The sequence below is a fragment of the Haliotis rufescens genome, unplaced genomic scaffold, assembly GCF_023055435.1.
Source record: "Haliotis rufescens isolate VD_foot unplaced genomic scaffold, xgHalRufe1.0.p SCAF_47, whole genome shotgun sequence".
In the NCBI taxonomy this organism is placed as follows: Eukaryota; Metazoa; Mollusca; class Gastropoda; order Lepetellida; family Haliotidae; genus Haliotis; species Haliotis rufescens.
This window is the reverse complement of record NW_025964190.1, coordinates 939883-964830: the sequence shown is the minus strand read 5'-3', so window position 1 is coordinate 964830 and position 24948 is coordinate 939883. Positions and strand designations below refer to the sequence as shown.

The following is a 24948-nucleotide window of genomic DNA, read 5'->3' as shown; positions in this document are numbered from 1 at the left end:
CTGTAAGAGGCGAGGATCGGATGGTCAGTCTCGCTCACCTGTAAGAGGCCACACTATAGATCGGGTTAAAATCTCGGTCACCCGTAAGAGGCGACTTGAACATCGGGTGGTCAATCTCGGTCACCTGTAACAGGCATGGAGGTGATATACATGACATTAGACACAGCCAAGTGGACCTACATACGAAGTGAGTAGGCAGAGGGAAGGTAGGCATGGAGGTTATGTACACGACATTAGACACAGCCAAGTGGACCTACATAGGAAGTGAGTAGGCAGAGGGAAGGTAAGCATGGAGGTGATATACATGACAGGAAACACAACCTTGAGGGCCTACATACGAAGTGAGTAGGCAGAGGGAAGGTAAGTATGGACGTGATATACACGACATTAGACACAGCCAAGTGGACCTACATAGGAAGTGAGTAGGCAGATGGAAGGTAAGCATGAAGGTGATATACACGACAGGAAACACAACCTTGTGGGCCTACATACGAAGTGAGTAGGCAGAGGGAAGGCAAGCATGGACGTGATATACACGACATTAGACACAGCCAAGTGGACCTGCATACGAGGTGAGTAGGCAGAGGGAAGGTAAGCATGGACGTGATATACACGACATTAGACACAGCCTAGTGGACCTACAGACTATGAGAGTGGGCGGAGGGAGGGAAGGTAAGGATGGAGGTGATTTGCATGACAGGAAACACAGCCTAGTGGACCTACAGACTAAGAGAGGGGGCGGAGGGAGGGAGTGAGTGAGTATGGTTTAACGCCGCTTTTAGCAATATTCCAGCAACATCACGGCGGGGGACACCAGAAATGGGCTTCACACATTTTACCCATGTCGGGAATCGAACCCGGGTCTTCGGCGTGACGAGCGAACGCTTTAACCACTAGGCTACCAGACCACCCTCGGAGGGAGGGAAGTTAAGCATGAACGTGATATGCATGACAGGTGACCCAGCCCAGTGGATCGACAGACTATGAGAGGGGGCGGAGGGAGGGAAGTTAAGCATGGAGGTGATATGCATGACAGGTGACCCAGCCAGGTAGACCTACAGACTAAGAGAGTTGGCTTCACAAGGTCATAACAATCCGTCAGAGTCATGTTTTACATTCCTCATTTGCCAATCTCTGTGGCACGTTTCCAGATGCGTATCTATATATCTTTACCTAATAGCACACCCACAGTCATTTCTTATTAGATGCTGATGTATTTTGATACGGGTATCATAGTTGTGTTTTGGACCTTTAGTTTGCTGTGTCTGTTTTCAGACATCAACCTTTTGATAGCGTTTGTAATATTTTGGTAGTTTTCAAATGTGTACTGTCTTTTGTCGGGCAGCTTGTGTGTTGTAACACTAACTAATCCTTGTTAAAGCTTTTGAACCCCTGGAACAAGAAGGGCACCCCTGACCTGACCCCCGTGTCGTGGCTGAACACCACCCTGGCAGACCCCCTTCACATGAAACAGGTGCCCGATAAGAAGTTCTACTTTGCAATGGACTTCAACAAGGTAGACAACTACGTTTTCAATCACGAAGAGTTATACCCCTTGGCTGCCGTCAACCGGAACAAGAGACTATATTTGCCACAGATGAACCACATCACCAACATTGCACCTCCGTCACCCCCGTTGTCTCCGTATGATGATATTCCCAAGGTGAGTTCAAACAAGCATGTGTTAACCGGAGTTAACCTTACCCCCAAAACAGTGAGTGAGTGAGTGAGAATGGTTTTACGCCGCTTTTAGCAATATTCCAGCAGTATCACGGCGGGGGGCTTCATTGTACCCGTGTCGGTAATCGAACCTGGGTCTTCGGCGTGACCATCGAACACTTTAACCATTAGGCTACCCGACCCCCCCCCAAAAAAAAAACAACAACAAAAAAACAACAACAGCTTGATGAAGCGTCATGATATATATCAGTGGAACATATGTTGCTGTCCTGAGAAATGTAACCTCCACAATATGGAAGATTAGAGAAATGTATTTTGTTAATTATATAAATTATAACTTAATTCGTTATAACCGTTTTCCATTTATCTTGCAACCGATTTACATCCCCCTCTCTATAACCTCGGCGCTCTTTGTGGCGGGAGTAATCAACTAATATGCACGCACATCCTCTTAGATATAATAAGGGAACTGATTAAATGATTTTGAAGGTGTAATGACCATATATGTCTTCACAATTTATTTCGGGCGTGGAGATCAATATCTGTTGTGTCCACCATGTTGGGTGATACATGCACGACACCTTGGCGGCATACTGTTGATTAACTGTCGTATGATTGGCCATGGTATTGGCCGTCATCCGCCTGAAGAGCTATCCAAAGCTTGACTACTAGCTAGGTCTCTGGCGTACACTCTCCGCCCGAGAACATCTCTCAGATTATCTATTGGGGAAATAGCGGCCCAGTCCAATGTTCATGTGCCTTCTCGTCGGGCACGATGTGGTCTAGCAATGTCATCTTGCAGTTCCAATTTCGTCAACATATTGCTGGCCAGTCAAATGTCCATTCACAACAACCAAATTAGTCGCCTTCCATGTGTGATATATACCGCCCTACACCATGACACTACCGCCCCAATATCGATCATGGTCAAGAATGGTTGCCCTGGCATACCGCTCGCCGCTCCGTCGCCAACAACGTTTTCTGCCATCTGTGAATCGGAGGCAATTTGTGTGTAAACATGATGGTTCAGCTGAGATGTTTAGAAACAAGTTCAGCTGTTTCTTGTACCAACATAACAATCATTGTACCTCTTTTTTGTCTATGACAAATGGGCAATCAACAAAGTCATAATTGATACCAACCAGTCATGGAAACTAGTTTTAACTTCCTTTTACATTCTGACGATATTCGTCAAAGATGGCATCATAATAAACCGATATCTAGTCAGGATGTTGAGATCTATTAAGGAACAAAATGGAATACAATACTTACTAAATTACTCGCATTTGACGAATGGATGGGTACTGTACTGGGTTAGTAACATCGGGTGAAGTGGGGTCAAACGTCGCGACCGTCGAACCGTAAAACGAGGTCATACTTACGCTGTAAATGCAGAGGTTTCATGCAATTTATGAACTGATGAAATGTAATTGAACAAATTCCAAGACAAGGGGGCGACATGCAGCTGAAATACTGCTGTTTATACCCAATAGCCGCTAGCAGCCCCCGGCAAAAAAGAGAGAAATATGTCACTTTGTTAATTAATGAAATAAAAGCACATAATCTGGAAATAGGACAAACAAAAACATAACCTTTTCAGTGCAATTGTGTTGGTAGTGGTTTTTCCTGCTAAGAAGGATGTTAGGTGAAATGGGGTTTGACGTCACATTCAAGATTATTGCCCCCTTTGTAGCTACGTGCATACATAGGGGCGGTCGGGTAGCCTAGTGGTTAAAGCGTTCGCTCGTCACGCCGAAGACCCAGGTTCGATTCCCGACATGGGTACAATGTGTGAAGCCCATTTCTGGTGTCCCCCGCCGTGATATTGCTGGAATATTGCTAAAAGCGGCGTAAAACCATACTCACTCACTCACTCACTACGTCCATACACGTGTGTGTGTGTGTGTGTGTGTGTGTGTGTGTGTGTGTGTGTGTGTGTGTGTGTGTGTGTGTGTGTGTGTGTGTGTGTGTGTGTGTGTGTGAGATAGATTGGCTGATTACACGTGTCCGGACCAATGCCAAACTTATAGTGCTCTCGCACTAAGATACCATGCCACAGTTTAACATAAATACCCCACTAAGACACCCACCAGTCCTCGTTAAGCCCCTTCATACCGAGCACCAGGCAGGGTAACAACAAGTGCCATGTTATAACGTCTTTTGGTTTGACGCGGCCGGGGATCGGACCCCGGAACTTCCGCTCTCTTGGCGGACGCTCTACCACTAGACCACAGAGGCGGTAAGTGAGATCAACATTGAAACAAAAGGCTATGCAGATATTCAAACACGCATGACCAGATACCTTCTCCTCTCAGGACATGTTCTGCGGCCCCCACAACACCAGGAACTGCACGCATCAATACTGTGAGTGTATCCACGTCATCAAGGTCGACCTGGACGACACCGTGGAGATGGTGCTCATTGATGAGGGCGTCACCTTCAACGCCAACCACCCGATACATCTGCATGGCCATCACTTCCGGGTAGTTGCGATGGACAGGGTGAGGCGTCACTTATTACTAGTCATATCCATTGCACCATTTGTAAATGAGATTGTCTGAGTAGCCTAGTTAAAGCGTTGACTTTTAACGTCGAGTACACTGTAAACGTTTCTCACTGTCAAACATTGCGATGCTCTCCTAGTAAAAAGTTCTTATTTACCAGGTCAACCAATCAACCTCTTTAGAAGAGATAAAAATGATGGATGAAGCTGGTCTGATAGAGAGGAATCTAGAAACACCCATAGCTAAAGATACTGTCACGGTTGCTGATGGGGGTTACACAATCATCAGGTTTCATGCTGATAACCCGGGTAGGTCATCACTTTGTACGATGATTACGTAGGCATGTTTCCTGACAACACTATTCAACATGATAACCCGAGTAGGTGACACGATCATCATGTTTTGCCATGAAAACCCTATGATTGAAAGGCGACTTTGCTTGTCGTAAGAGGCGACTAACGGGATCGGGTGGTCAGGCTCGCTGAGCAAGTTGATGCATGTCATCATATCATAAATGAGTAGACCGATACTCAGGATATCAATCACTGGATTGTCTGGTCCAGACTCGATTTACGGACAGCCTTCATATAGCTGGAAAATTGCTGAGTGCGGCGTTAAACAGACACACAAATGCACATGATCAGACTGAAGGTTTGAAATCTTAATATGTGATTCATGGTGGTGCACGATCATCAGAGTAAATGCGGATTACGCGAGTTGATGGTACACGATCATCAGACTAAATGTGGATTACGCGAGTTGGTAGTACACGATCATCAGACTAAATGTGGATTACGCGAGTTGGTAGTACATGATCATCAGACTAAATGTGGATTACGCGAGTTGGTAGTACATGATCATCAGACTAAATGTGGATTACGCGAGTTGGTAGTACATGATCACCAGACTAAATGTGGATTACGCGAGTTGGTAGTACACGATCATCAGACTAAATGTGGATTACGCGAGTTGGTAGTACATGATCATCAGACTAAATGTGGATTACGCGAGTTGGTAGTACATGATCATCAGACTAAATGTGGATTACGCGAGTTGGTAGTACATGATCACCAGACTAAATGTGGATTACGCGAGTTGGTAGTACATGATCATCAGACTAAATGTGGATTACGAGAGTTGATGGTACACGATCATCAGACTAAATGTGGATTACGCGAGTTGGTAGTACACGATCATCAGACTAAATGTGGATTACGCGAGTTGGTAGTACATGATCATCAGACTAAATGTGGATTACGCGAGTTGGTAGTACATGATCACCAGACTAAATGTGGATTACGCGAGTTGATGGTACACGATCATCAGACTAAATGCGGATTACGCGAGTTGATGGTACACGATCATCAGACTAAATGTGGATTACGCGAGTTGATGGTACACGATCATCAGACTAAATGTGGATTACGCGAGTTGATGGTACACGATCATCAGACTAAATGTGGATTACGCGAGTTGATGGTACACGATCATCAGACTAAATGTGGATTACGCGAGTTGATGGTACACGATCATCAGACTAAATGTGGATTACGCGAGTTGATGGTACACGATCATCAGAATAAATGCGGATTACGGGAGTTGATGGTACACGATCTTCAGATTAAATGTAGATTACAGGGGTTCTGATTAGTTTCTGAGTACCTGATTTATTTTCAAACAGCCGAGACAGAACTGAAATATTCCTGAATGACAAACCACATATGTTCCTACAAGCGATTTTGCATAAGCTATGTATTTGAAATATCTTTTTATGTCACTTCAGTGTTCAGAACTCGTTTTTTGCTATGTAGGGTCCAAATTTTTTTACCGTGCCAGAGGGACTTGCGGCGACGTTGGCTTACTTGAGCTCTCATCAATCGGGACTCAAAAATTGACTTTTGTGGAATGTTATGTAAAGGTTTTTGACAAATTTGCCATCGCATCATTTAGATGTATTGAATATAGTTCATGCTTAGCACCCTCATTTACATATATACTGGATAGTGATACCAGGTTTATGGAAGTGTTCAGTAACCCAGGCGTGCCGTAAAAGGCGACTATGCTTGTCGTAAGAGGCGACTAACGGGATCGGGTGATCAAGCTTGGTGACTTGGTTGATGCACGTCATCGTATCTCATTTGCGTAGATCGATGTTCAAGATGTCAGTCACTGATTTGTGTGATCCAGACAGGGTTATTTACAGACTGCCGTAATATAGCTGGAATATTGCTGAGTTCGGCCTAAAACAAGACTGACTGACTGACTCACTCGCTCACTCACTTAAACACTCACTTAAACATACACTCACTCACTCTTGCTTTTAATATTATCAGGTTTCTGGCTGATGCACTGCCACATTGACTTCCATCAGTCAATCGGGATGGGCCTCATCGTGCAGGTTGGGGAGTTGAACCAGATGCCCCGACCCCCCAAACACTTCCCCAAGTGTGGGAACTGGCAGTACAAAGAGGAGGTCGATTTGGAGGAGAAGCCCCGGTGCCCCGTCAATGGAGCAGGACGCAACCACAGAGAGTCCTGGCTGTTGATGTATGCTGCCATTTTAAGCATCTTGTGCATCAAATCCATGTGAAATGAACGATATTCATATAATTACACTCAACGGGGCGTCGTGTCGTGCATAGACATTGGTGCATGTCTTTTTGGAGAAGATCAAAATTTTATTGACACCAACATTTTTTGTTTGCTACATTACTAAAGATGTTCAGCTATGTGATCATGTGGACAAAGTATTGATGGTTGAATCCGAGCACTCGATGTAAGAGGAAAGAGATTTTAAATCCAGTGCTCGATGTGCAGCAGATCATATCAAAAAGGTTGTCTTAGAATCGTGATAGGTTACGAGAAAGTCTTGTTTTGATCATACACTGAACACATAAATACATAAAGGAATGAGAGTCACAATGTACCTCTTCACATCGGCAATACATCATCAATATAGCGTCTTTATATCACAAATATATATTTCTAATAAAATATTTCATATCACTACATCCGTGTTTAGTTACGATAATGTACCTGTCCGTCTGAAGTGGCCGAGTGTTTGTCTCTTTGCTGATGATGAAGGGACATAAGAACAGCCGAACCTCGTTGTGTCGAAATCGTTCGAGCCTGGAATAAAGTTCGAGTAATCTTTGGTTCCAGACATTTCATGTGTTTTTTTAATACTTGGAACTCCGAAATGAGTTCGACACAACAGCGAAATCGACATATCCAAGTTCGACACAACGAGGTTCGACTGTGTATGCCATGGGTGGAAGTCAGGACAGGACGTCCCAAGTCGTTGTAATTATAGATGTGGCACAGTGGGATATACATGTTAAGAGTCCCGAGTTGTACAAGTCGCCACACACACGTTATATAAGTGCAATAATCTTGAAGGCAACCTTAGACCCCATTTTAACTCACCTCAGCTCATCTGGTTTCACTTGGCTATTAAGTTAACTTGAAGATATTAGCCAAAGGCGTCATATATAGATATTATTTTCTATTTTCCTCAAAGTGGCCAGGAAGAGGCACACACAGCTGGAAACTATCGAACTACACATTTAGAAAGCAGTATGTGACAATATTCTCGAAGGATGATAAATAGTTTGTGACTCTGGGGTAACGATAGGGTAAGCCAGTAGGTGAGTGAGTTAACGTGGGTTTGAACAATATTTCAGTTGTACAGGGCATGTCAGCTTAATAGGGATGACAATAATGCAGGTCTTTGATGCTTGGTGCTTTTTATTACTTACGTTCTGTTCTCCCATCCCTCTAACCAATATGATTAGAGACGGGATATTGACTCAGACACTTGTTCAACACACACAAAACACAACAGTTTCACAGTTAAGGGCATCCAACAGCCAATTCGCATGTTTGCAAAACCTGAGGACATAATGATGTTCCAGTATTTTTCTGGAAAACAATAATGTTTTAAAACAATCCAAGAAACCACATCATACGCTTGGGCTTTGGAATGACTTGCCATTTATCAAACCTGACAACTATGTCTGTGAAGTTAAAATCAAGAGGTTGTAAAACACAGTACAATTGTTAATATTCCAAAATATACGAGGCTTCTTATCCAACTGTTACCTCAAAGTGATCTAAACCTTTAAGACCCTTTCTCATGTACGTCGTTTTTTGGTGTCCTTTCTTATATAACATGACTTTTATGTGCTGTCGTATTTCAAGGGCAAAGATAACAGTTCCTTGTGTCACTTCTAGGAAGGAATATATTTTCATGGCATACATTTGCTTCACTGTGTGGACTTTATTGATGATTACGTCATATATTTTTAAGCCAAAGTTCATGAAGTATACTTTCCCTGAGCCAACTGCCATGAAATGGCGTCTACGAGACCGGACAAAAGCCAGTGTTGTGACTCTGTTGGTGCTGTGGTCGTATCTGCAGAGCACAGAAGGGCACCACCAGTACACACTCGTGATGTCTGCGTCACACCACATAATGGGAACCTTCTGATCTAGGGTATGTGCAGTTAGGGTCTTTCGTTTCTTTGGCTCCTGTAGAGGCATTGTTGTCAACTCGAACTGATGACGGCGACGCGTCAGAATAAACATTTCGTCCCTGTTTCGATCAAGAGCAAAAGCTGTAACATCTGAATAAATTCTTCCTTTGGAAACTACTCGTCCATTTTTTATCCCCAATTGCCACAGATCTGATCTCTCCTTTAACACTACATAGATGTAACACCTAGAAGAGTCCACCTGCATTCCAGCTTGAGCGTCAGCTTTACGGATAGTTAACGAAGCCCACTTATAAAATGTGTTTGTCAAACTATCATACGCCTTGAAGTACACAGATTGCCCTTTGAACAAAACAATCATGAACTTTGGCTCTGAACAATTGTTACCCTGACACTGGCAGTTTATGGAGCTGCCTTTTGAGGCCGCAGTGTCAAGGGTCGTGAAGTGATGTGTGTCCTGCCGAAGTGAAGAGGAATTGAACACCGATCGTTTATCCTCTTCTGTCCATTTCGTTCTTGGAAGTGTTGTTGTCTTTGGTCGTTCTTTGTTCTTTGCATGTATGTGTGGCATATTGCCTTGGCACATTTGTATTATCCATGGTCCAAGTTTACAGCTTTCAGTTATCAGAAGTCGACACTGACGATCCAGTGTGTCTTGTAGATTGTACGGGGTAGGGTGGTTTGGTGATTCTTCAGTATTACCATACATCCTAATATAAGGTATACCAGCTGACAAAAGGAACACCAGCTCCAAGCCAAGAAACATCATTTTGTAGAATGTTGTGATTGATGCAGAACCTGTGCTTTATAACGTGGTGTAGTCCCAATGGACCCGAACTAATGACTTGAAAAGGAGTCAGTTATTTGAATTTTGAATGAATAGAAGGGTTCAGTGAGCGACAAAGATAAAGGTGACATTATATTTTCATAAATTTCTTAGAAGTGTGAAATATCAGGTGGCCCTTTACGCTCTTCTTATTGAATTTGATTTTCTATTTTGTATCACAGAACAAAGACTAATGGCTGAAAACTGTTTTATTATTTACGTATCTACGACAGACTGCTCAACTGACAATGAACGGTCTAAGAAAGACATACCTATTTACAAAGAAGACTGCGATTCCGGACAGCCATGACCCTTTAACATTATGGATGTCGGCGAAAATATTTCTCAGCTTTCCTCCTTGGGAGAAAGGAGATTGAGTGTTCACACAGCCATGACCCATTAACATTATGGATGCCTGCGAGATATTTCTCAGCTTCCTTCCTTGTTTCCAGCTTTTTTATATTACTCGGAATGTTTGCTGGGATTGGCAAGAGGGTCCACAACTACCGGCTTGTATCGCGATTACTGAATACAAACAGGTGATTGGAGAGGATAAAAATTGTTCGAGATTTGTTTGTCTATAACCATAGGGTCTTTGGCTGTCATGGAAATGTATCAGTTAAAAGAAATACCTTTTCGGGTAATCTTTTATGAATATTTACGAAACAATTCTCAAAAATGTTTTTTAAATTACTTTGCCGTTTGACTGAAAATGTTAATTTCGTTCTACATTTGTTCGGTTTTAGCGGATCATCGAAACACGTATGAAATAGTAAGGACCTATCCAGTTGATTTCATATAACTTTTATCACTACTTTGGGTTTCATGCCCAATGGAATTTGCTTCGGCAGATAACCGAGACTGGATATCATCTGGCTGATCGATTTCACTGTCAATGTTTTCTTAGGTAAGCATTCAAGGGGATAACAAGTAATATTTTGAAAAAAGGCCACATACGAAAGCGCCCATACAATCACAATGCATCGGTCACACGCTGGCATAAACACTTAAAATCTTTGACAAGTGTACAAATCCGATCACGTTGTGAATGTTACTGATTTCTTTACTCAGAAACGAGAGACTGGCGTTAAGACACAATATCGGCACTGAGTCCATTAAGAATATAATTGTAAAAGTATAACAAATTATCATGACGGACTGGATGAGGTGTCTTGTTCCAACAAGTCATGTCTGACATGTGAACAGAACTTTGTTGTAAGAGAGTCTGATCTTTTAATGGTCTTCCTTCCGTCTTTTGCTCGTCATGTTGAAAAAATAGTTAACTCAATAGCCGATGCTGCAGCTAAAGCCGATCTTGACGAACCGCTATCTCCACTTCTTATCCCATACAGTGATTTCAAACCAACCAGAAGGAGTTATTCTCGTGATCTAATGCAAACAAAGGTGGGACAGTCAGGTAGGAATCAATAAACTTCACGAATTTAAACCAACACTCAGTCATACCTACTTGGTTTGTCCGTCTAGACATGATGTGGTCGTTTTGCAACGATGTCGTATTGGCCACAGTCGGTTTACCCGCGAATATCTGCTTAAAACAGAAGAGGACGAACCATCCGAGTGTATTCCTTGTGATGAAAGGTTCACCGTCAAGCCTACTTGGCTTCACTGTGTGGACTTGCAAAGTGATTCAAATTACCCAACAGTAAATCTGAAAAATGAATTCCCGTGTAAGCGGGCATCTCATTCTCAGCAACTTGAAAGAAATTGTTCTGTATCATGAATGAAATAAAATATGCATGTGTGTCACTATTTGCTTGTTTATAAAATTGGTGTGATGCTTGCATCAACAAAGATTATTCAAAGCTCTGTCAAGGAGGTTAAAGTACTGTAAACGTATTGCCCCCTTATTCCTATCATAACATAGCGCTCATCAACCAGCCAACTAATTGTTGAGTACTTTTTAGAATTGTCTAGAATTGAGTACAACCACAAGTAGCTAAAGGTGATGACGTAAATCCTGCTGGGATATTGTGCAGGAAGCTTATGGTCCTTGTTGTAAACAGTTGTAAATATTATTGTCATGACATGTTTGACAAATCTGTATTCAAATATCTCTTTGTATTCATGACTCAGTTGTATAGTATATCAACTTGTTCTAACCGCTATATAGATGTATTTATGACGATGCAACGTTAAATTTTAACTCATTCTTTATCCAATATCATACCCGTGAAGATTCCAGTGTAGAACAGACCAACCTATGCTTGCCGTAAAAGGCGACTATGCTTGTCGTAAGAGGCGATAAACAGGATCAGATGGTCAAGCTCGCTGACCTGGTTCATGCATGTCATCGTATGCAAATTGCGTGGATCGATTCTCAAAATGTCAATCACTGGATTGTGTGGTCCAGACTCAATTATTTACAGATCGCCGTCATACAGCTGGAATACTGCTGAGTGCGGCGTTAAACAACAAATAAACAAACACCACACCACACAAGCGGTCTTGTCAATACAATAGTTATACCTCAACACCAAGATAATGGATTATGAAATGGCAAGCGTTAGCGTCTATGTGAAAATAAATTGCTTTATATCTCAGCCTATCAGTCTCAACTATCGCAAGACTTCTCCACAACCGGTGAGATTGTGATGACTATTACACATGACCTAATTGTCAGAATGTCACGTCTGAACAGGAGTGAACCATCATACAGTAATAATCGGGGTAACAATTCTTTTTGACTACAAAATCAAAATATCGTGGTAAATGCAGCACATAATAGTAAATGTGTTAAGATGATGTACCATTCCGTAATCAGTACGATGTTCTAGTATACGTACATACACTTTAAAACAGACAGGTGATAACATTGATAACGACAGAGAGATAAGTAAATGCAGGTCGGGTAAGTATTATTTCCTTGGTTACAGTTAATAGTAAATTTTAAGTTGATATTGTTTTAACAGATTTTCATAAGATGAAAGAAATATTGGTGCAGAAACAGACAAGCAATTAACACTATAACTCGATGCAATCGGGTTACTCAAAACAACCCAAAAGGAACTATATATAAGTCGCCGTTCTTTACTATTTATTCCTCATTTTATGACATCTGTAGTTCGTTTGTTGATTCCAAAGAATGAATTTATATCACAAATTGATAATAATGAAATATTTATTGATATGGCAAAATCGAGTTTCAGATATCAGTAAAACAAATATTATATCAAATAATGTATTTTATTTTTCATATAAAAATTGAAAAATGAAAAATAGTACTTGATGTCACAAATTATGATTTGTCCGTGTTTTGTCAATGGGTTCCAGCATATATATATTACTTTCATATTTTACCTCTATTTATACCTCTGTCGGTGGCCACTACGCCACAGTTACCTTATTCACAACCACGCGCGCACATCTGCTAGTCTCTTCCTGCGGCAAGGCAATAGTAGAACCCTCTCCCTCAAATGTATCCTCCATGATATAACCTACTCTCAATAAGTAACTGCTGCACTTTATCACGGCTACTGAGCTGAGACAAAGAGACCCAGCCATCATAAAGTTATTAGTGTCCAATGAAAACAATGCTCCGCCAAACCTCATAAATATAATCACTGGAAGTCGCACTACAGACATTTAATATCAAATCACACAAACTTTTCAATATATGATAATGACAAATTTTCCAGGATCATTTGTTCTCACAAAAGCAAACGATCATGAAGAAGCCAATGGTCTTATAGATAAGAACTGATTGATCACAACGCTACTCATATTTTCCTACAAAATCACATCTAAAAAGGAGACACCAGCAAGTATATATCATAAAATGTGTCTGAACATTTTTCGTCAGGATATAAAAAAATGTTCTACTTGTTACTAATTCTAGTTTCAACTTAACATGGGTCCTCCTTTAGTCAAACGTTTGTGCCTTATGAAATGAGAGTGTCACGCGTTGCACACGGGTGTCAGCCGCGAAGCGGACAGGTTCTATACGAGTGACCAACGCGGTGCACACGGGTTGCGTCACGCATTACCCATGCGTGTAAGGGGAATGAACTTTTGGGCAGTAGTGTAGTAATAAGTTCATGAAGGGTCGGCCCTCCTAACAGGTGAGGTGTGAACAGCTCACTCCAACCAATAATTGGTTCATTGGTTCAACTTCATAGCTCCCCCATTAACCCTTATCATTTTACATCGGTTGCACCCTGTATCTGCGATGTGTGGGTAATCACCCCAAGATTACAGTTGGTGGGCGGCTGTACTTTAGCATTAAATATCGGCATGCAACAAGCACTGAAAAAAATCGTTGGGACTGGATGTCAAGGACTTTCACTGAAACTTAGCGAGTCTTAATCGGGGTATTTGACTTTAGGGTGTTGCAGCTAAGGGCCCGGCCATTTATGACAGGGGGTGGGAGTACGGGGCAGAGGTATTCAGAGAAGGGTAATGTAGGTACTAGTATATAAAATGGTGCACACAGAATGAACTGCTATGACATAAGTTGTCAAGAAAGTAATGGGATATAACTCGAAATACTAATCTTCGGAGGCCACCGTGTAATGAAGACCAAGTCGTTCATTAAACGTTGTTAAGAAATATCCCAATTTTATGTAGCAGACGCCCCTGAGCCCCAAACAATGGTTGACCATGGACTTGTTTGGGCACAGTTTAGTGTTATTTGTTGCTATTCTTAAAACAATACTTTCACTCTTATTGTGCATTGAGGTTAACAAAATATTTAATGAAAAAACATTCATTATTTCGGTACTTAAATCTATTTTCGTCTTGATTTCAGGTGAGTGAATACGAAAACTATAACAGACAGCTGCAGGACGGTTAAATCTCAACAACAAAACACCTATCAAAGTAAATTTTCACTTATGTGTGTATATACTGAATATTTTTTTTAATGAAACCTTATGTCAACGATAGATTTACAAGTGGTTTTCTTATTACTCAACAGCAGAAAACATTACACAATCGCCTGGGAGACTTGACCCACTTGACCTAAATAGAGAGCGTCAAGTAGCACACAGACGTGTGCTGGTGCTGTGTTAGTGGAAGATTTAACAGTGAACCTACATTTGACAGAAATTCAGGTGAGCGTTAGAGAAGTGAACAGAATGTCTGTGAAGTATGGCTAGCAAACCATTGTGAGATAAACCACAGGCTTGACAGAAACGACAGTTTTCTTATTGTGTCTTTGTGGATATCAAAGAGGAGTAGGTCAAATAGTCCCCTCAGCTAAATCGTTGTGTGAAGCAAAGACTGAACTTTTCGTGAGTGCGAAAGGAAGCGTGTTTGTGTGCGGAGATGTTTGTTGCGAGACGCTGCGAGATCTTAACTGTAAGAACAGCTTGCGACAGATTTGAAAGCGAAATTTGACATTAAAAATGCTTCACAAACTTACAATAAAATATCACATTGCTGTAACTGGCCTATTTTGTGATAGGTTTAGTGTGGGAATTGTTCTAGTTACACTTGCTGGCAGGCTAAACTCAAGCACTACTACACTTGAGACGATGTCGGACTACCACAAGAAGATGATGAACTATTTCGGCGCCGGTGGTGTCATGTTAAGCTTGTCCCTGGCAAGGGAGTTGGGCGTGGTGAAGATGTTGATGGAAGCCAAAGTCCCTCTCACATCACAGCAGGTGGCTGACAAGCTGAACCTCAGAGAAAGGTAAATACCGTTTCATGATGAAGAACTGGTAAGAACATTGATAGACATAGATTGATAGAGGGGACCCATCTCATACATATTCTGTAGATAGACATAGCAGGCATAGATTGATAAGGAGGGGGGGGGGGGGGGGGGGGGAGACGCGGAGGGCATCTCATACATATTCTGTTATGCCGCCATTTACGTCCGGGACCCTGAAAGTTTAAGAACCTGAATACTGCCCAGAACTTCTCCTACAAACAAATTGACATTGCTCCATACCAATGGGGACCGTCCAGTCGATTGAGTTTATATTGTAAGAGTGATATACGTGGGCTGGTCAAAAAGTTGTAAGCCTAACAAACAAAAGCAATAATTGTGAGGAGATTTTGTTAATTGTATTTTTCAACATAATCTCCCAGGTTTTCAATAGACTTCTCAAATCGATAGTGAAGCTTTTTAATTCCAGTCAGGAAGATGTTTTCTGAAACCACCCTAAAGAAACCGATTCACGACAGCTTTGCGGTCGTTGTTGTCGTCATAGATTAGAAATCATTGGTGCCAGGTTGGCGAGTATGGAGGATGAGAAGGTTCTTCGAAACCATTCTGTCGCACAGAAGCCTTTGCAAGTCGAGAGGTGTAAGAAGAGGCATTGTCATGAAGTAGTAGAACTCCAGCAGTCAGCATTCCTCACTGCTTTTTTTTGACAGAATCTCTCAGGCGATAAATTCAAATCAGCATAGTGACCACCGGTAATCGTCTTTTGACTTTCTAAGGTAATTAACAAGGATCACACCCTGTGCATCTCAGAATACAGTGGCCATAACTTTCTTCACTGATCATGAAGACTTGAATTTCTTTGGTGCCAGAGAAGTGGAATGGCGCCATCATAGTGGTAGACCTATGTTTCATCCCCCGTTACTAATCTTTTGGAATTTGACGAAACCCTCCCCAATTAGCTTTTAATTTTCTCTGTCAATGTCAGTTCCTTTTCCTTTAGATCAGAATTTAGAAACCTTTTGGTACCCAAACGAGCAGATATCTTATTCGTCTGTAAATGTTTGTGAATACTAGTTTCAATACTCAAATAATGTTCTATCTCGACTAGTTCACTTTGTTTTGGCCCATAGTTGCAAGTTAGTCAGGCGTAGAACGTTTTGACCAGCCCTCGTATCATTATGAGCTTTGAACAAGTTTTTGATAAATAAATGTTTTAATAATAATTATATATTTCCACAGGTATGTGCGTGAGATACTTGGTTCACTCGCTGTCGGGGAGGTCATCAGTGTGGACGACTCGTCCACCCAGTTCCATGTTCCAGAAGACCGCAAGGCCACATTCAATGCAATATCTGTGTTTTCCAGATTTTTGCCACAGTTTGGTTTGAGACATGCCAGTATCAAGGACTGTGCTCAACAACGGAACACTGGTGGTAAGGACATTGTACATTCACATGGATTTCATCAATATAATGCGCAGACACTTATTTACATTCCTATTTCTCGCCATGAGTTGTAATCCTGTTGAGAGTGAACATGTAGAAACACAGTTACGTACAAGTCGAATTTTCAATCGACACACATGTCTGGAACATAAGTATTATCAGCTCTTCCCATGAGGAATCCGATATGGTATTGATCATGAAAACAGGGTATTTATGCTTTGAAGTTGATCATAAGTTAATCATCATGTAGAAAGTGATTCAACTTTATGAAACAATTGTAACTGTTGTTAGAAAAGGTACTCTTAGAATCAATTATATGACACAATAATAATATCTAGCCCTTTATCAGGCACAAATAACCAAGTTTCACTCATTGACATATTGTCTATCTATGCATGATCTTCCTTATTCAATTCAATACAATTCATTAAACACTGTTTAATCACAACTTAAGGAATGTTAGGCAGATACAAAGATGGTATATTACTTATTAGGTTCATTTCTGTGTCTCCCTTTCCTTGTCAAATAAGGGATGTCAAATGTACAGTTTCAGTTACTTTTGTATCTCAAATGTCTCAATAACCGAGTGTGGACCAGACAAATGAGTGATTGATATAATGAGCATCGATCCACGCAATTGGGATACGATGACATGCATCAACCAAGTCAGCGAGCCTGACTACCCGATCCCGTTAGTAGCCTCTTTCGACAAGTACAGTCGCCATTTACGGCAAGCATAGGTTCCTGAATACCTATTCTACCCCGGATCTTCACGGGTCAGGTGTACAATTGATTTACCTTTGCATGTGTTTGTGATGGGTGCCACTGGTAGGGGAGGATACACTCACATTTTCGCTAACACTTGGTATCATCACTATTTGATAAACTGTGCAAATTCATACATACTTTCAGCTTTTATCTCTACGCATGTTTTTGTATAACGAAGTGATCTTGTGTACCTGACGCTTTCTCTCATTTGCGTGGGTGTTGGTATGTTTTTCTTATGGTACTATTCTATTTACAGGAATAGTCTACAGTCAAACCCCTGGGCTTTTTGAAACATGACAGACATTTTGGTCGTAGTCAAGAAAGATATGATTGATACAGATATCCTGTCTGCCATTCCTCTGTTGCTGCCGAAGTTAGGTGGGTAAACGAATAGACGAGTTGGAGCACAATACAACAATTCCCGCGTTAACGACCAATTTTGATCACAATTATGCAATAGTTTATGAATAAATGCCTTTGTGCCACGTACCTATCTTCTAACTATTTACTTTACAAGAGAAACAAAATGAAGGCACATATGCATAAAATGGACGCAGGAATCGCACTGATATGTTTTAACTTAACATGATTTAATATTAATACTACTCGACTGTATGTTGATGTTAGGAATTGTGTTTAATATTTTACTTTTGAGTGCTAATTCTGAAGTATTTCCAGGTTTCTGTCTTATGTCTTACTTTACCTCTTTGTTTTTTAATACAGAATCCGGAATCAAGGTTGCGGAATTTGGTTGTGCAACTGGGATAATTTTAAATAAATTAGCTTCGCGATTCAACAGCAGCACCTTCCTTGGTTCTGATGTAGCAAGCGTGCCATTGGTTCAAGCCAGAGAGGAAGCAAGCACCCAGGGCCTTCAGAATGTCACTTATGACACAGACAATATTGAAACTATATCTGAAAGCTACAAGGAGAGTTTTGATTGGATACTAACCCGTCTAGTTATTCATGACTTAACATATCCACAGAAAGCCTTAAACGAGATTTACCAGTGTCTGAAACCAGGGGGTATTTTCAGCATGATTGAGATTGGAATAGAGGGAGGCATAACTGGCAACATTGCTAATGCCTCAGCTATGTTCTACTACTCGGCGAGCACATTCTTGTGTATTCCGGAAAGCTTGCGCAGGCCTGACTCTGCAGCACTTGGGGCTACATGGGGTGCATCTTTGGCAAGAGAGATGGTTGCTAAAGCCGGTTTCACCATCATCAACGAGTCTGTGAGTCACACAGATGAGCATGAGATACACTTTGTCTGTCAGAAGTAGATTTCAGTTGTATTGTACAGTGACATAAATCTGTAAAACTTTCAGCTATTAAGGAGTTTAGTTCCAGGAAAGTTTTTTTCCAGATAGATCAGTGCAGCATTTAATACTAGTATATCAGGATATCATAATTATTTGAGATCGTGTAAAAAGATTAAGACAACGAGTCTGAAATTCTTGTAACTCCGGGTAATAAGCATATAATATCTTCAGGGGGCACGGGTGACCCAGTCACCTAAGGCGCCGCGTTTCGCTGTGCAGAGTTGCGTCCCTTGGACACGTCAGAAACCTATGATTGTGGGTTCGAATCCCGGTTCAACCCAATTATGTTTCTAGGTTTGTCAGCACCATACCCGTGCTCGTGGGTTTCACCGAAGTGGTAAACGTCTGAGACCTGCATCACTTCGGGCTTTCCTCCCACATTAAGCTGACACGCCGTGATATAACTGGAATACTGTTAAAAGCGGCGTTAAACCCAACTCACTCACTCACTCACTCACTAATATCCACATGGATGCAAACTTTTAAATTTCTTTGATGTTGGACCTATGAGGTATGGCCATACGACTCTGCCATATTTTGTTGGTCTGGTTAAGACAGAAAATTACAAATATCACATGCCGATTGATCACCTCAATATTGGTACAGTAAACTACGGTTATAAAGAACTCAAAGGGACCGCTAATTTTAGTTCGTTGTAACCTTCCTTCCTTTTAAGCATATATGCAATGTATATACAGCAAATGGCCGGCACCAAAAAGACAAGCTTGTTGTATCCATCAGTTTGTTATAAACGTGTTCGTTATAAACGTAGTTTACTGTAAATGTTTACTTTGACTGATACATTCGCCATTGATGAAATTCCAAAGTAAAAGACCGATGCTCCACAACTTTCATTCCGTTTGCTTTTACTCTTTTCATCTGCAATTCACAGTTTAGTTGTGGCGCCTAATGTTATATGAAGTGCCATTTGGTATAACAGTTTTCATGTTAAGAGTTTTGTCTTCAAGAAAAGTGTCATCTGACATGGAGAGAAAAAGCATTAAATATGAACAACTAAGTACATGTTTTATTAGTATCGTTATTCAAGTACTTTCTTTTTAACATCGAGTTTTAGAGATATGGACAATGAGCTTTTTTATAATATGCAACATTGAATGTAACATTGTGTGACGTAATCAGAATAACAGAATAATTGATAATGAGTGATCAGATCAGATGTTTCAACGCTCCTTACTTATCAATATATGGTCTGTTAGCCAGTGTGAATTCCCACAGCACACGTTACGCAAGGCAGGAGGTGCAGTTGTAGATTTGAATTACTTATGAGTGCCCCCAGCATTTCTTCCCAAAACTCAAATCACTTCTGTAGAGTTGTTTCCAGTTAAGACGTGTTGACTGCCTGTCTACGCCGGCTACAGGGCAGCGATTACAAAGCTGGAGCATGGCTGAAATTCAAAGGAGGTTTTACTGATGTGTGACTAATATTCATGGTTTATGTGAAGCCACGAACTACCCTCGTTGTATATTCCTTTGTATGTTTTACGCATTGCTGTTTGGAGTTGAAATATGTTTCCCTGACAAACTCCACTTCCTTCTGTTTGTTTAGATCTCCATTTAGTGAGGCAATAAATAAATTGTTTGTTTGTTGTTAAAAAGCCCCGGAAAGGGTATGTGAGACATTATTCGAAGTACTATATTCCAACCAGATTTAATCATCAACATGGCGTCTTTATATCACAAATAATTTTTTCTAATAAAATATTTTATATCACTACATCCGTATTTAATTACGATATTGAACATGTGAGTCTGAAGAGGCCGAGTGTTTGTCTCTTTGCTGATGGTGAAGGGACATAAAAACAGACGAACCTCGTTGTGTCGAAATCGTTGGGACCTAGAATAAAGTTCGGGTTATCTTTGGTTCCAGACATCAGGGGAATTATATGATATATTTTAATTCTGAGGACTCCGAAATGAGTTTGACACAACAGCGAATTCGACATATCCAAGTTCGACACAACGAGGTTCAATTGTATATGCCATGGTGTTAGTCCAGGACAGGACGTCCCGAGTCGGTGTAAATTAGAGATATGACACAGTGGGATATACATATTAAGCTGCCACATGAGTCCGGAGTAGTACAAGCCGCAACACACCCATATTATATAAGTGCAATAATCTTGAAGGCAACCTTTAACCCCATTTCAACTCACCTCAGTTCATCTGATTTCACTTCGCTATTAAGTTAACCTGTAGATATTAGACAGTAGCCAAAGGCGTCATATATAGAAAATAGTTTCCATTTTTCACAAGGTGGCCTGGAAGAGGCACACACAGCTGGAAACTATCGAACTACACATTTAGGAAGCAGTATGTGACAATATCCTCAAAGGATTATACATAGTTTGTGACTCTGGAGCAACGAAAGCGTAAGCGAGTGAGTGAGTGAGTGAGTTGACGTGGGTTTGAACAATATTTCAGTCATACAGGGCATGTCAGCTTAATAAGGATGACAATAATGCAGGTCGTTGGCGTTTAAAGCTTTTTATTACTAAGGTTCTGTTCTCCCATCCGTCTAACCAATATGATTAGAGACGGGATATTTACTCAGACACTGGTTCAACACACACAAAATACAACAGTTTCACAGTTAAGGACATTCAGAATGTCCAGCAGACAATTCGCATTTTTGCAAAATCTGAGGACATAATGATGTCCCAGTATTTTTCTGGAAAACAATAATGTTTTAAAACAATCCAAGAAACCACATCATACGCTTGGGCTTTGGGATGACTTGCCATTTATCAAACCTGACAACTATGTCTGTGGAGTTAAAATCAGGTGGTTTTAAAACACAGTATAATTGTTAATGTTCTAAAATATACCAGGCTTCTTATCCAACTGTTACCTCAAAGTGATCTAAACCTTTAAGACCCTTTCTCATATGCATCATTTTACGGTGTCCTTTCTTATATAACATGACTTTTATGTGCTGCTGTATTTCACGGGTAAAGATAACAGTTCCTTGTGTCACGTCTAGGAAGGAATATCTTTTCATGGCATACATTTGCTTCACTCTGTGGACTTTATTGATGATTATGTCATATATTTGTAAGCCATTGTTCATGAAGTATACTTTCCCTGAGCCAACTGCCATGACATGATGTCTATGAGACCGGACAAAATCCAGTGTTGTGACTCTGTTCGTGCTGTGGTCGTATCTGCAGAGCACAGAAGGGCACCACCAGTACACACTCGTGATGTCAGCGTCACACCACAAAATGGGAACCCTCTGATCTAGGGTCTGTGCTGGTATTGTCATTCGTTTCTTTGGCTCCTGTAGAGGCACTGTTATCAACTCGAACCGATGACGGCGGCGCTTCAGAATAAACAAGTCGTTCCTGATTCGATCAAGAGCAAAAGCTGTAACATCTGAACAAATTCTTCTTTTGGAAACTGCTCGTCCATTTCTTATTCCATATTGCAACAAAACTGATCTCCCCTTTAACACTACATAGATGTAACACCTAGAATAATCCACCTGCATTCTAGCTCGAGCGTCAGCAATACGGATAGTTAACGAAGCCCACTTATAAAACGTGTTTTTCGAACTATCATACGCCTTGAAGTACACAGACCGCCCTTTGAACAAAACAATCATGAACTTTGGCTCTGAACAATTGTTACCCTGACACTGGCAGTTTATGGAGCTGCCATTTGAGGCCGCAGTGTCAAGGGTCGTTGATTGAAGTATGTCCTGCCGAAGTGAAGAGGAATTGAACACCGATCGTTTATCCTCTTCTGTCCATTTCGTTCTTGGAAGTGTTGTTGTATTTGGTCGTTCTTTGTTCTTTAGATGTACGTGTGACGCATTGCGTTGGCAAATTTGTATTATCCATGGTCCATGCTTACAGCTTTCAGTTCTCATTAGTCGACACTGACGATCCAGTGTGTCTTGTAGATTGTGCAGGGTAGGTTGGTTTGGTGAGTCTTCAGTATTACCATACATCCTAATATAAGGAATACCAGCTGACAAAAGGAACACCAGCTCCAAGCCAAGAAACATCATTTTGTTCAATGTTGAGATTGATACAGAACCTGTGCTTTATAACGTGGTGTAGTCCCAATGAACTCGAACTAATGACCTGAAAAAGAGTCAGTAATTTTAATTTTGAATGGATAGAAGGGTTCAGTGAGCGACAATGTTAAAGGTGACATTATATTTTCATAAATGTCTTAGAAGTGTGAAATATCAGGTGGCAGTTTACGCTCTCCTTATAGAATTTGATTTTCTATTTTGTATCACAGAACAAAAAACAATAGCTGAAAACCGTTCTATTATTTACGTATCTACGACAGGCTGCTCAACTGACAATGAACGGTCTGAGAAACGCATATCTATTTAAAAAGAGGACTGCGATTCCAGACAGTCATGACCCTTTAACATTATGGATGTCGGCGAAAATAATTCTCAGCTTTCTTCCTTGGGAGAAAGGAGACTGAGTGTCCACACAGCCATGACCCATTAACATTATGGATGTCTTCGAGATATTTCTCAGCTTCCTTCCTTGTTTCCAGCTTGTTTATATGAATCGGAATTGCTGCTGGAATTGGCAACAGGTTCCACAACTACCGACATTTATCACAATTAAAGAATACAAACAGGTGATTGGAAAGCGTCAAAATGTTCGAGGTTTGTTTGTCTTCAATAACCATAGGGTCTTTGGCTGTCATGGAAATGTATCAGTAAAAAGAAAAACTTTTAGAGAGATATTTAATGAATACTTTTCAAAATGTTTGTAAATTACTTTGCCGTTTTGTATACTCTGAAGGGTATTTCTTCATAACAGACTCAAAATGATAATTTTGTTCTATATCTGTTCAGGTTTGGCGAATCATCGAAACACGTATGAAATAGTAAGGACCTGTCAAAATTTGCCTTGACTGTTTTCAATAAGTTGAATGTCTGATTTCAGTCATCCATTCATATAACTTTTATCACTACTTTCAGTTTTATGTCCAGTGGAATCTGCTTCGGCAGATAACCGAGACTGGATATCATCTAGCAGATCGATTTCACTGTCAAGGTTTTCATTGGTATGCATTAAAGACAATAACAACTAATATTTTTAAAAAAAAGGCCATATATATTGAAGCGCTCATAAAATCAGAATGCATCGGCGGCACACAAACATAATCACTTAAAATCTTTGGCAAGTGAACAAATCCGATCACGTTGTGGCTATTACTGATTTTTTTTCTCAGAAACGAGAGACTGACGTTAAGACAGTATCGGCACCGAGTTCATTAAGAATATAATTGTAAAGAGTATTACAAATGATCATGACGGACTGAATGAGGTGTCCAGTTCCAACAAGTGATGTGTGATATGTGAACAGAACTTTGTTGTAAGAGAGTCTGATTCATCGCTCTCATCGCTCTTGCGTTGCAGTTGTGTGTTCATCTAGAGGCGTGGAGTGGACAATGATATCCGAAGAGAAAAACAAACCCTTAGACCTGCTCCTTGATGCTCACTCAGTATTGCATTCCTTGGGCAGGCAAGAAACCTATGATTGTGGGTTCGAATCCCGGTTCGCCCCGATAATGTGTCTAGGTTTGCCAGAACCACACTCGTGTACATGGGTTTCATCAAAGTGGTAAACATCCGAGACCTCAATCACTTCGTGAACTCTCGTATATATAAAATCTATTGATTCATTTGGAACAGGCTACAATCATGTGTATATTCTCGGCTTGTTGATGAACTCGCCCTCCATAACTCCATAGCGCAAATCCACGAGAACCATACACGACAAGATCTATTTCATTTAAAATAAATTTGTTACCCACACAATGACAGAAGAAATACACATTCCCCAGCTCTCAGCAACTTGGTTCAGAGGCACCAATTTGAAATGAAACCCGTGAAGATCCGGGGTAGAATAGCTCTCCAGCAACCCATGCTTGCCGTAAAAAGCGACTATGCTTGTCATAAGAGGCGACTAACGGGATCGGTGGTCAGGCTTGTTGACTTGGTTGATGCATGTCATCGATCCCAATTGTGTGGTACGATGCTCATGATGTCAAACACTGGATTGTCTGGTCCAGACTCGATTATTTATTAAAGCTTGAATGTTGCTGAGAGCGGCATTAAACAACAAACAATAAAAAAAAATTAAATGATACTGCTTGTCATTAAGATAACATCATGGATCGGGTCGTCAGTGATATGGTTGGCACCGACGGATCATTGCCATCATTACAGGCCGCCTGTTATTGTTGAGTACGGCGTAAAACAACACGTAAACAACGAA

General features: G+C 40.9%; 2 protein-coding genes across 2 annotated transcripts; both read left to right on the top strand.

Moving 5' to 3' along the window:
* Positions 1-678: 678 nt before the first annotated feature.
* LOC124121507 (laccase-2-like) lies at positions 679-7193 on the top strand. Its single transcript, XM_048383320.1, has 5 exons — positions 679-684; positions 1382-1663; positions 3996-4181; positions 4345-4492; positions 6518-7193. Exons 1-5 carry the CDS (start codon positions 679-681, stop codon positions 6772-6774), a joined length of 879 nt encoding a protein of 292 aa, XP_048239277.1. The 3' UTR covers positions 6775-7193.
* Positions 7194-14372: 7179 nt separating this feature from the next.
* Positions 14373-17645, top strand: LOC125372746. The gene is made up of 4 exons (XM_048383319.1): positions 14373-14572; positions 14949-15156; positions 16375-16568; positions 17605-17645. Exons 2-4 carry the CDS (start codon positions 14996-14998, stop codon positions 17643-17645), a joined length of 396 nt encoding a protein of 131 aa, XP_048239276.1. The 5' UTR covers positions 14373-14572; positions 14949-14995.
* Positions 17646-24948: the final 7303 nt, after the last annotated feature.

What these genes read in the sequence shown, in the direction of transcription:
- LOC125372746 (XM_048383319.1), top strand. Translation starts at nt 14,996, where the DNA reads ATGTCGGACTACCACAAGAAGATGATGAACTATTTCGGCGCCGGTGGT. An exon ending in AAGCTGAACCTCAGAGAAAG is followed by an intron (nt 15,157 to 16,374) that starts GTAAATACCGTT and finishes ATATTTCCACAG; the next exon opens with GTATGTGCGTGAGATACTTG. An exon ending in TCAACAACGGAACACTGGTG is followed by an intron (nt 16,569 to 17,604) that starts GTAAGGACATTG and finishes TTCTATTTACAG; the next exon opens with GAATAGTCTACAGTCAAACC.
- LOC124121507 (XM_048383320.1), top strand. An exon ending in GGGTAGTTGCGATGGACAGG is followed by an intron (nt 4,182 to 4,344) that starts GTGAGGCGTCAC and finishes CTTATTTACCAG; the next exon opens with GTCAACCAATCAACCTCTTT. An exon ending in GTTTCATGCTGATAACCCGG is followed by an intron (nt 4,493 to 6,517) that starts GTAGGTCATCAC and finishes TAATATTATCAG; the next exon opens with GTTTCTGGCTGATGCACTGC.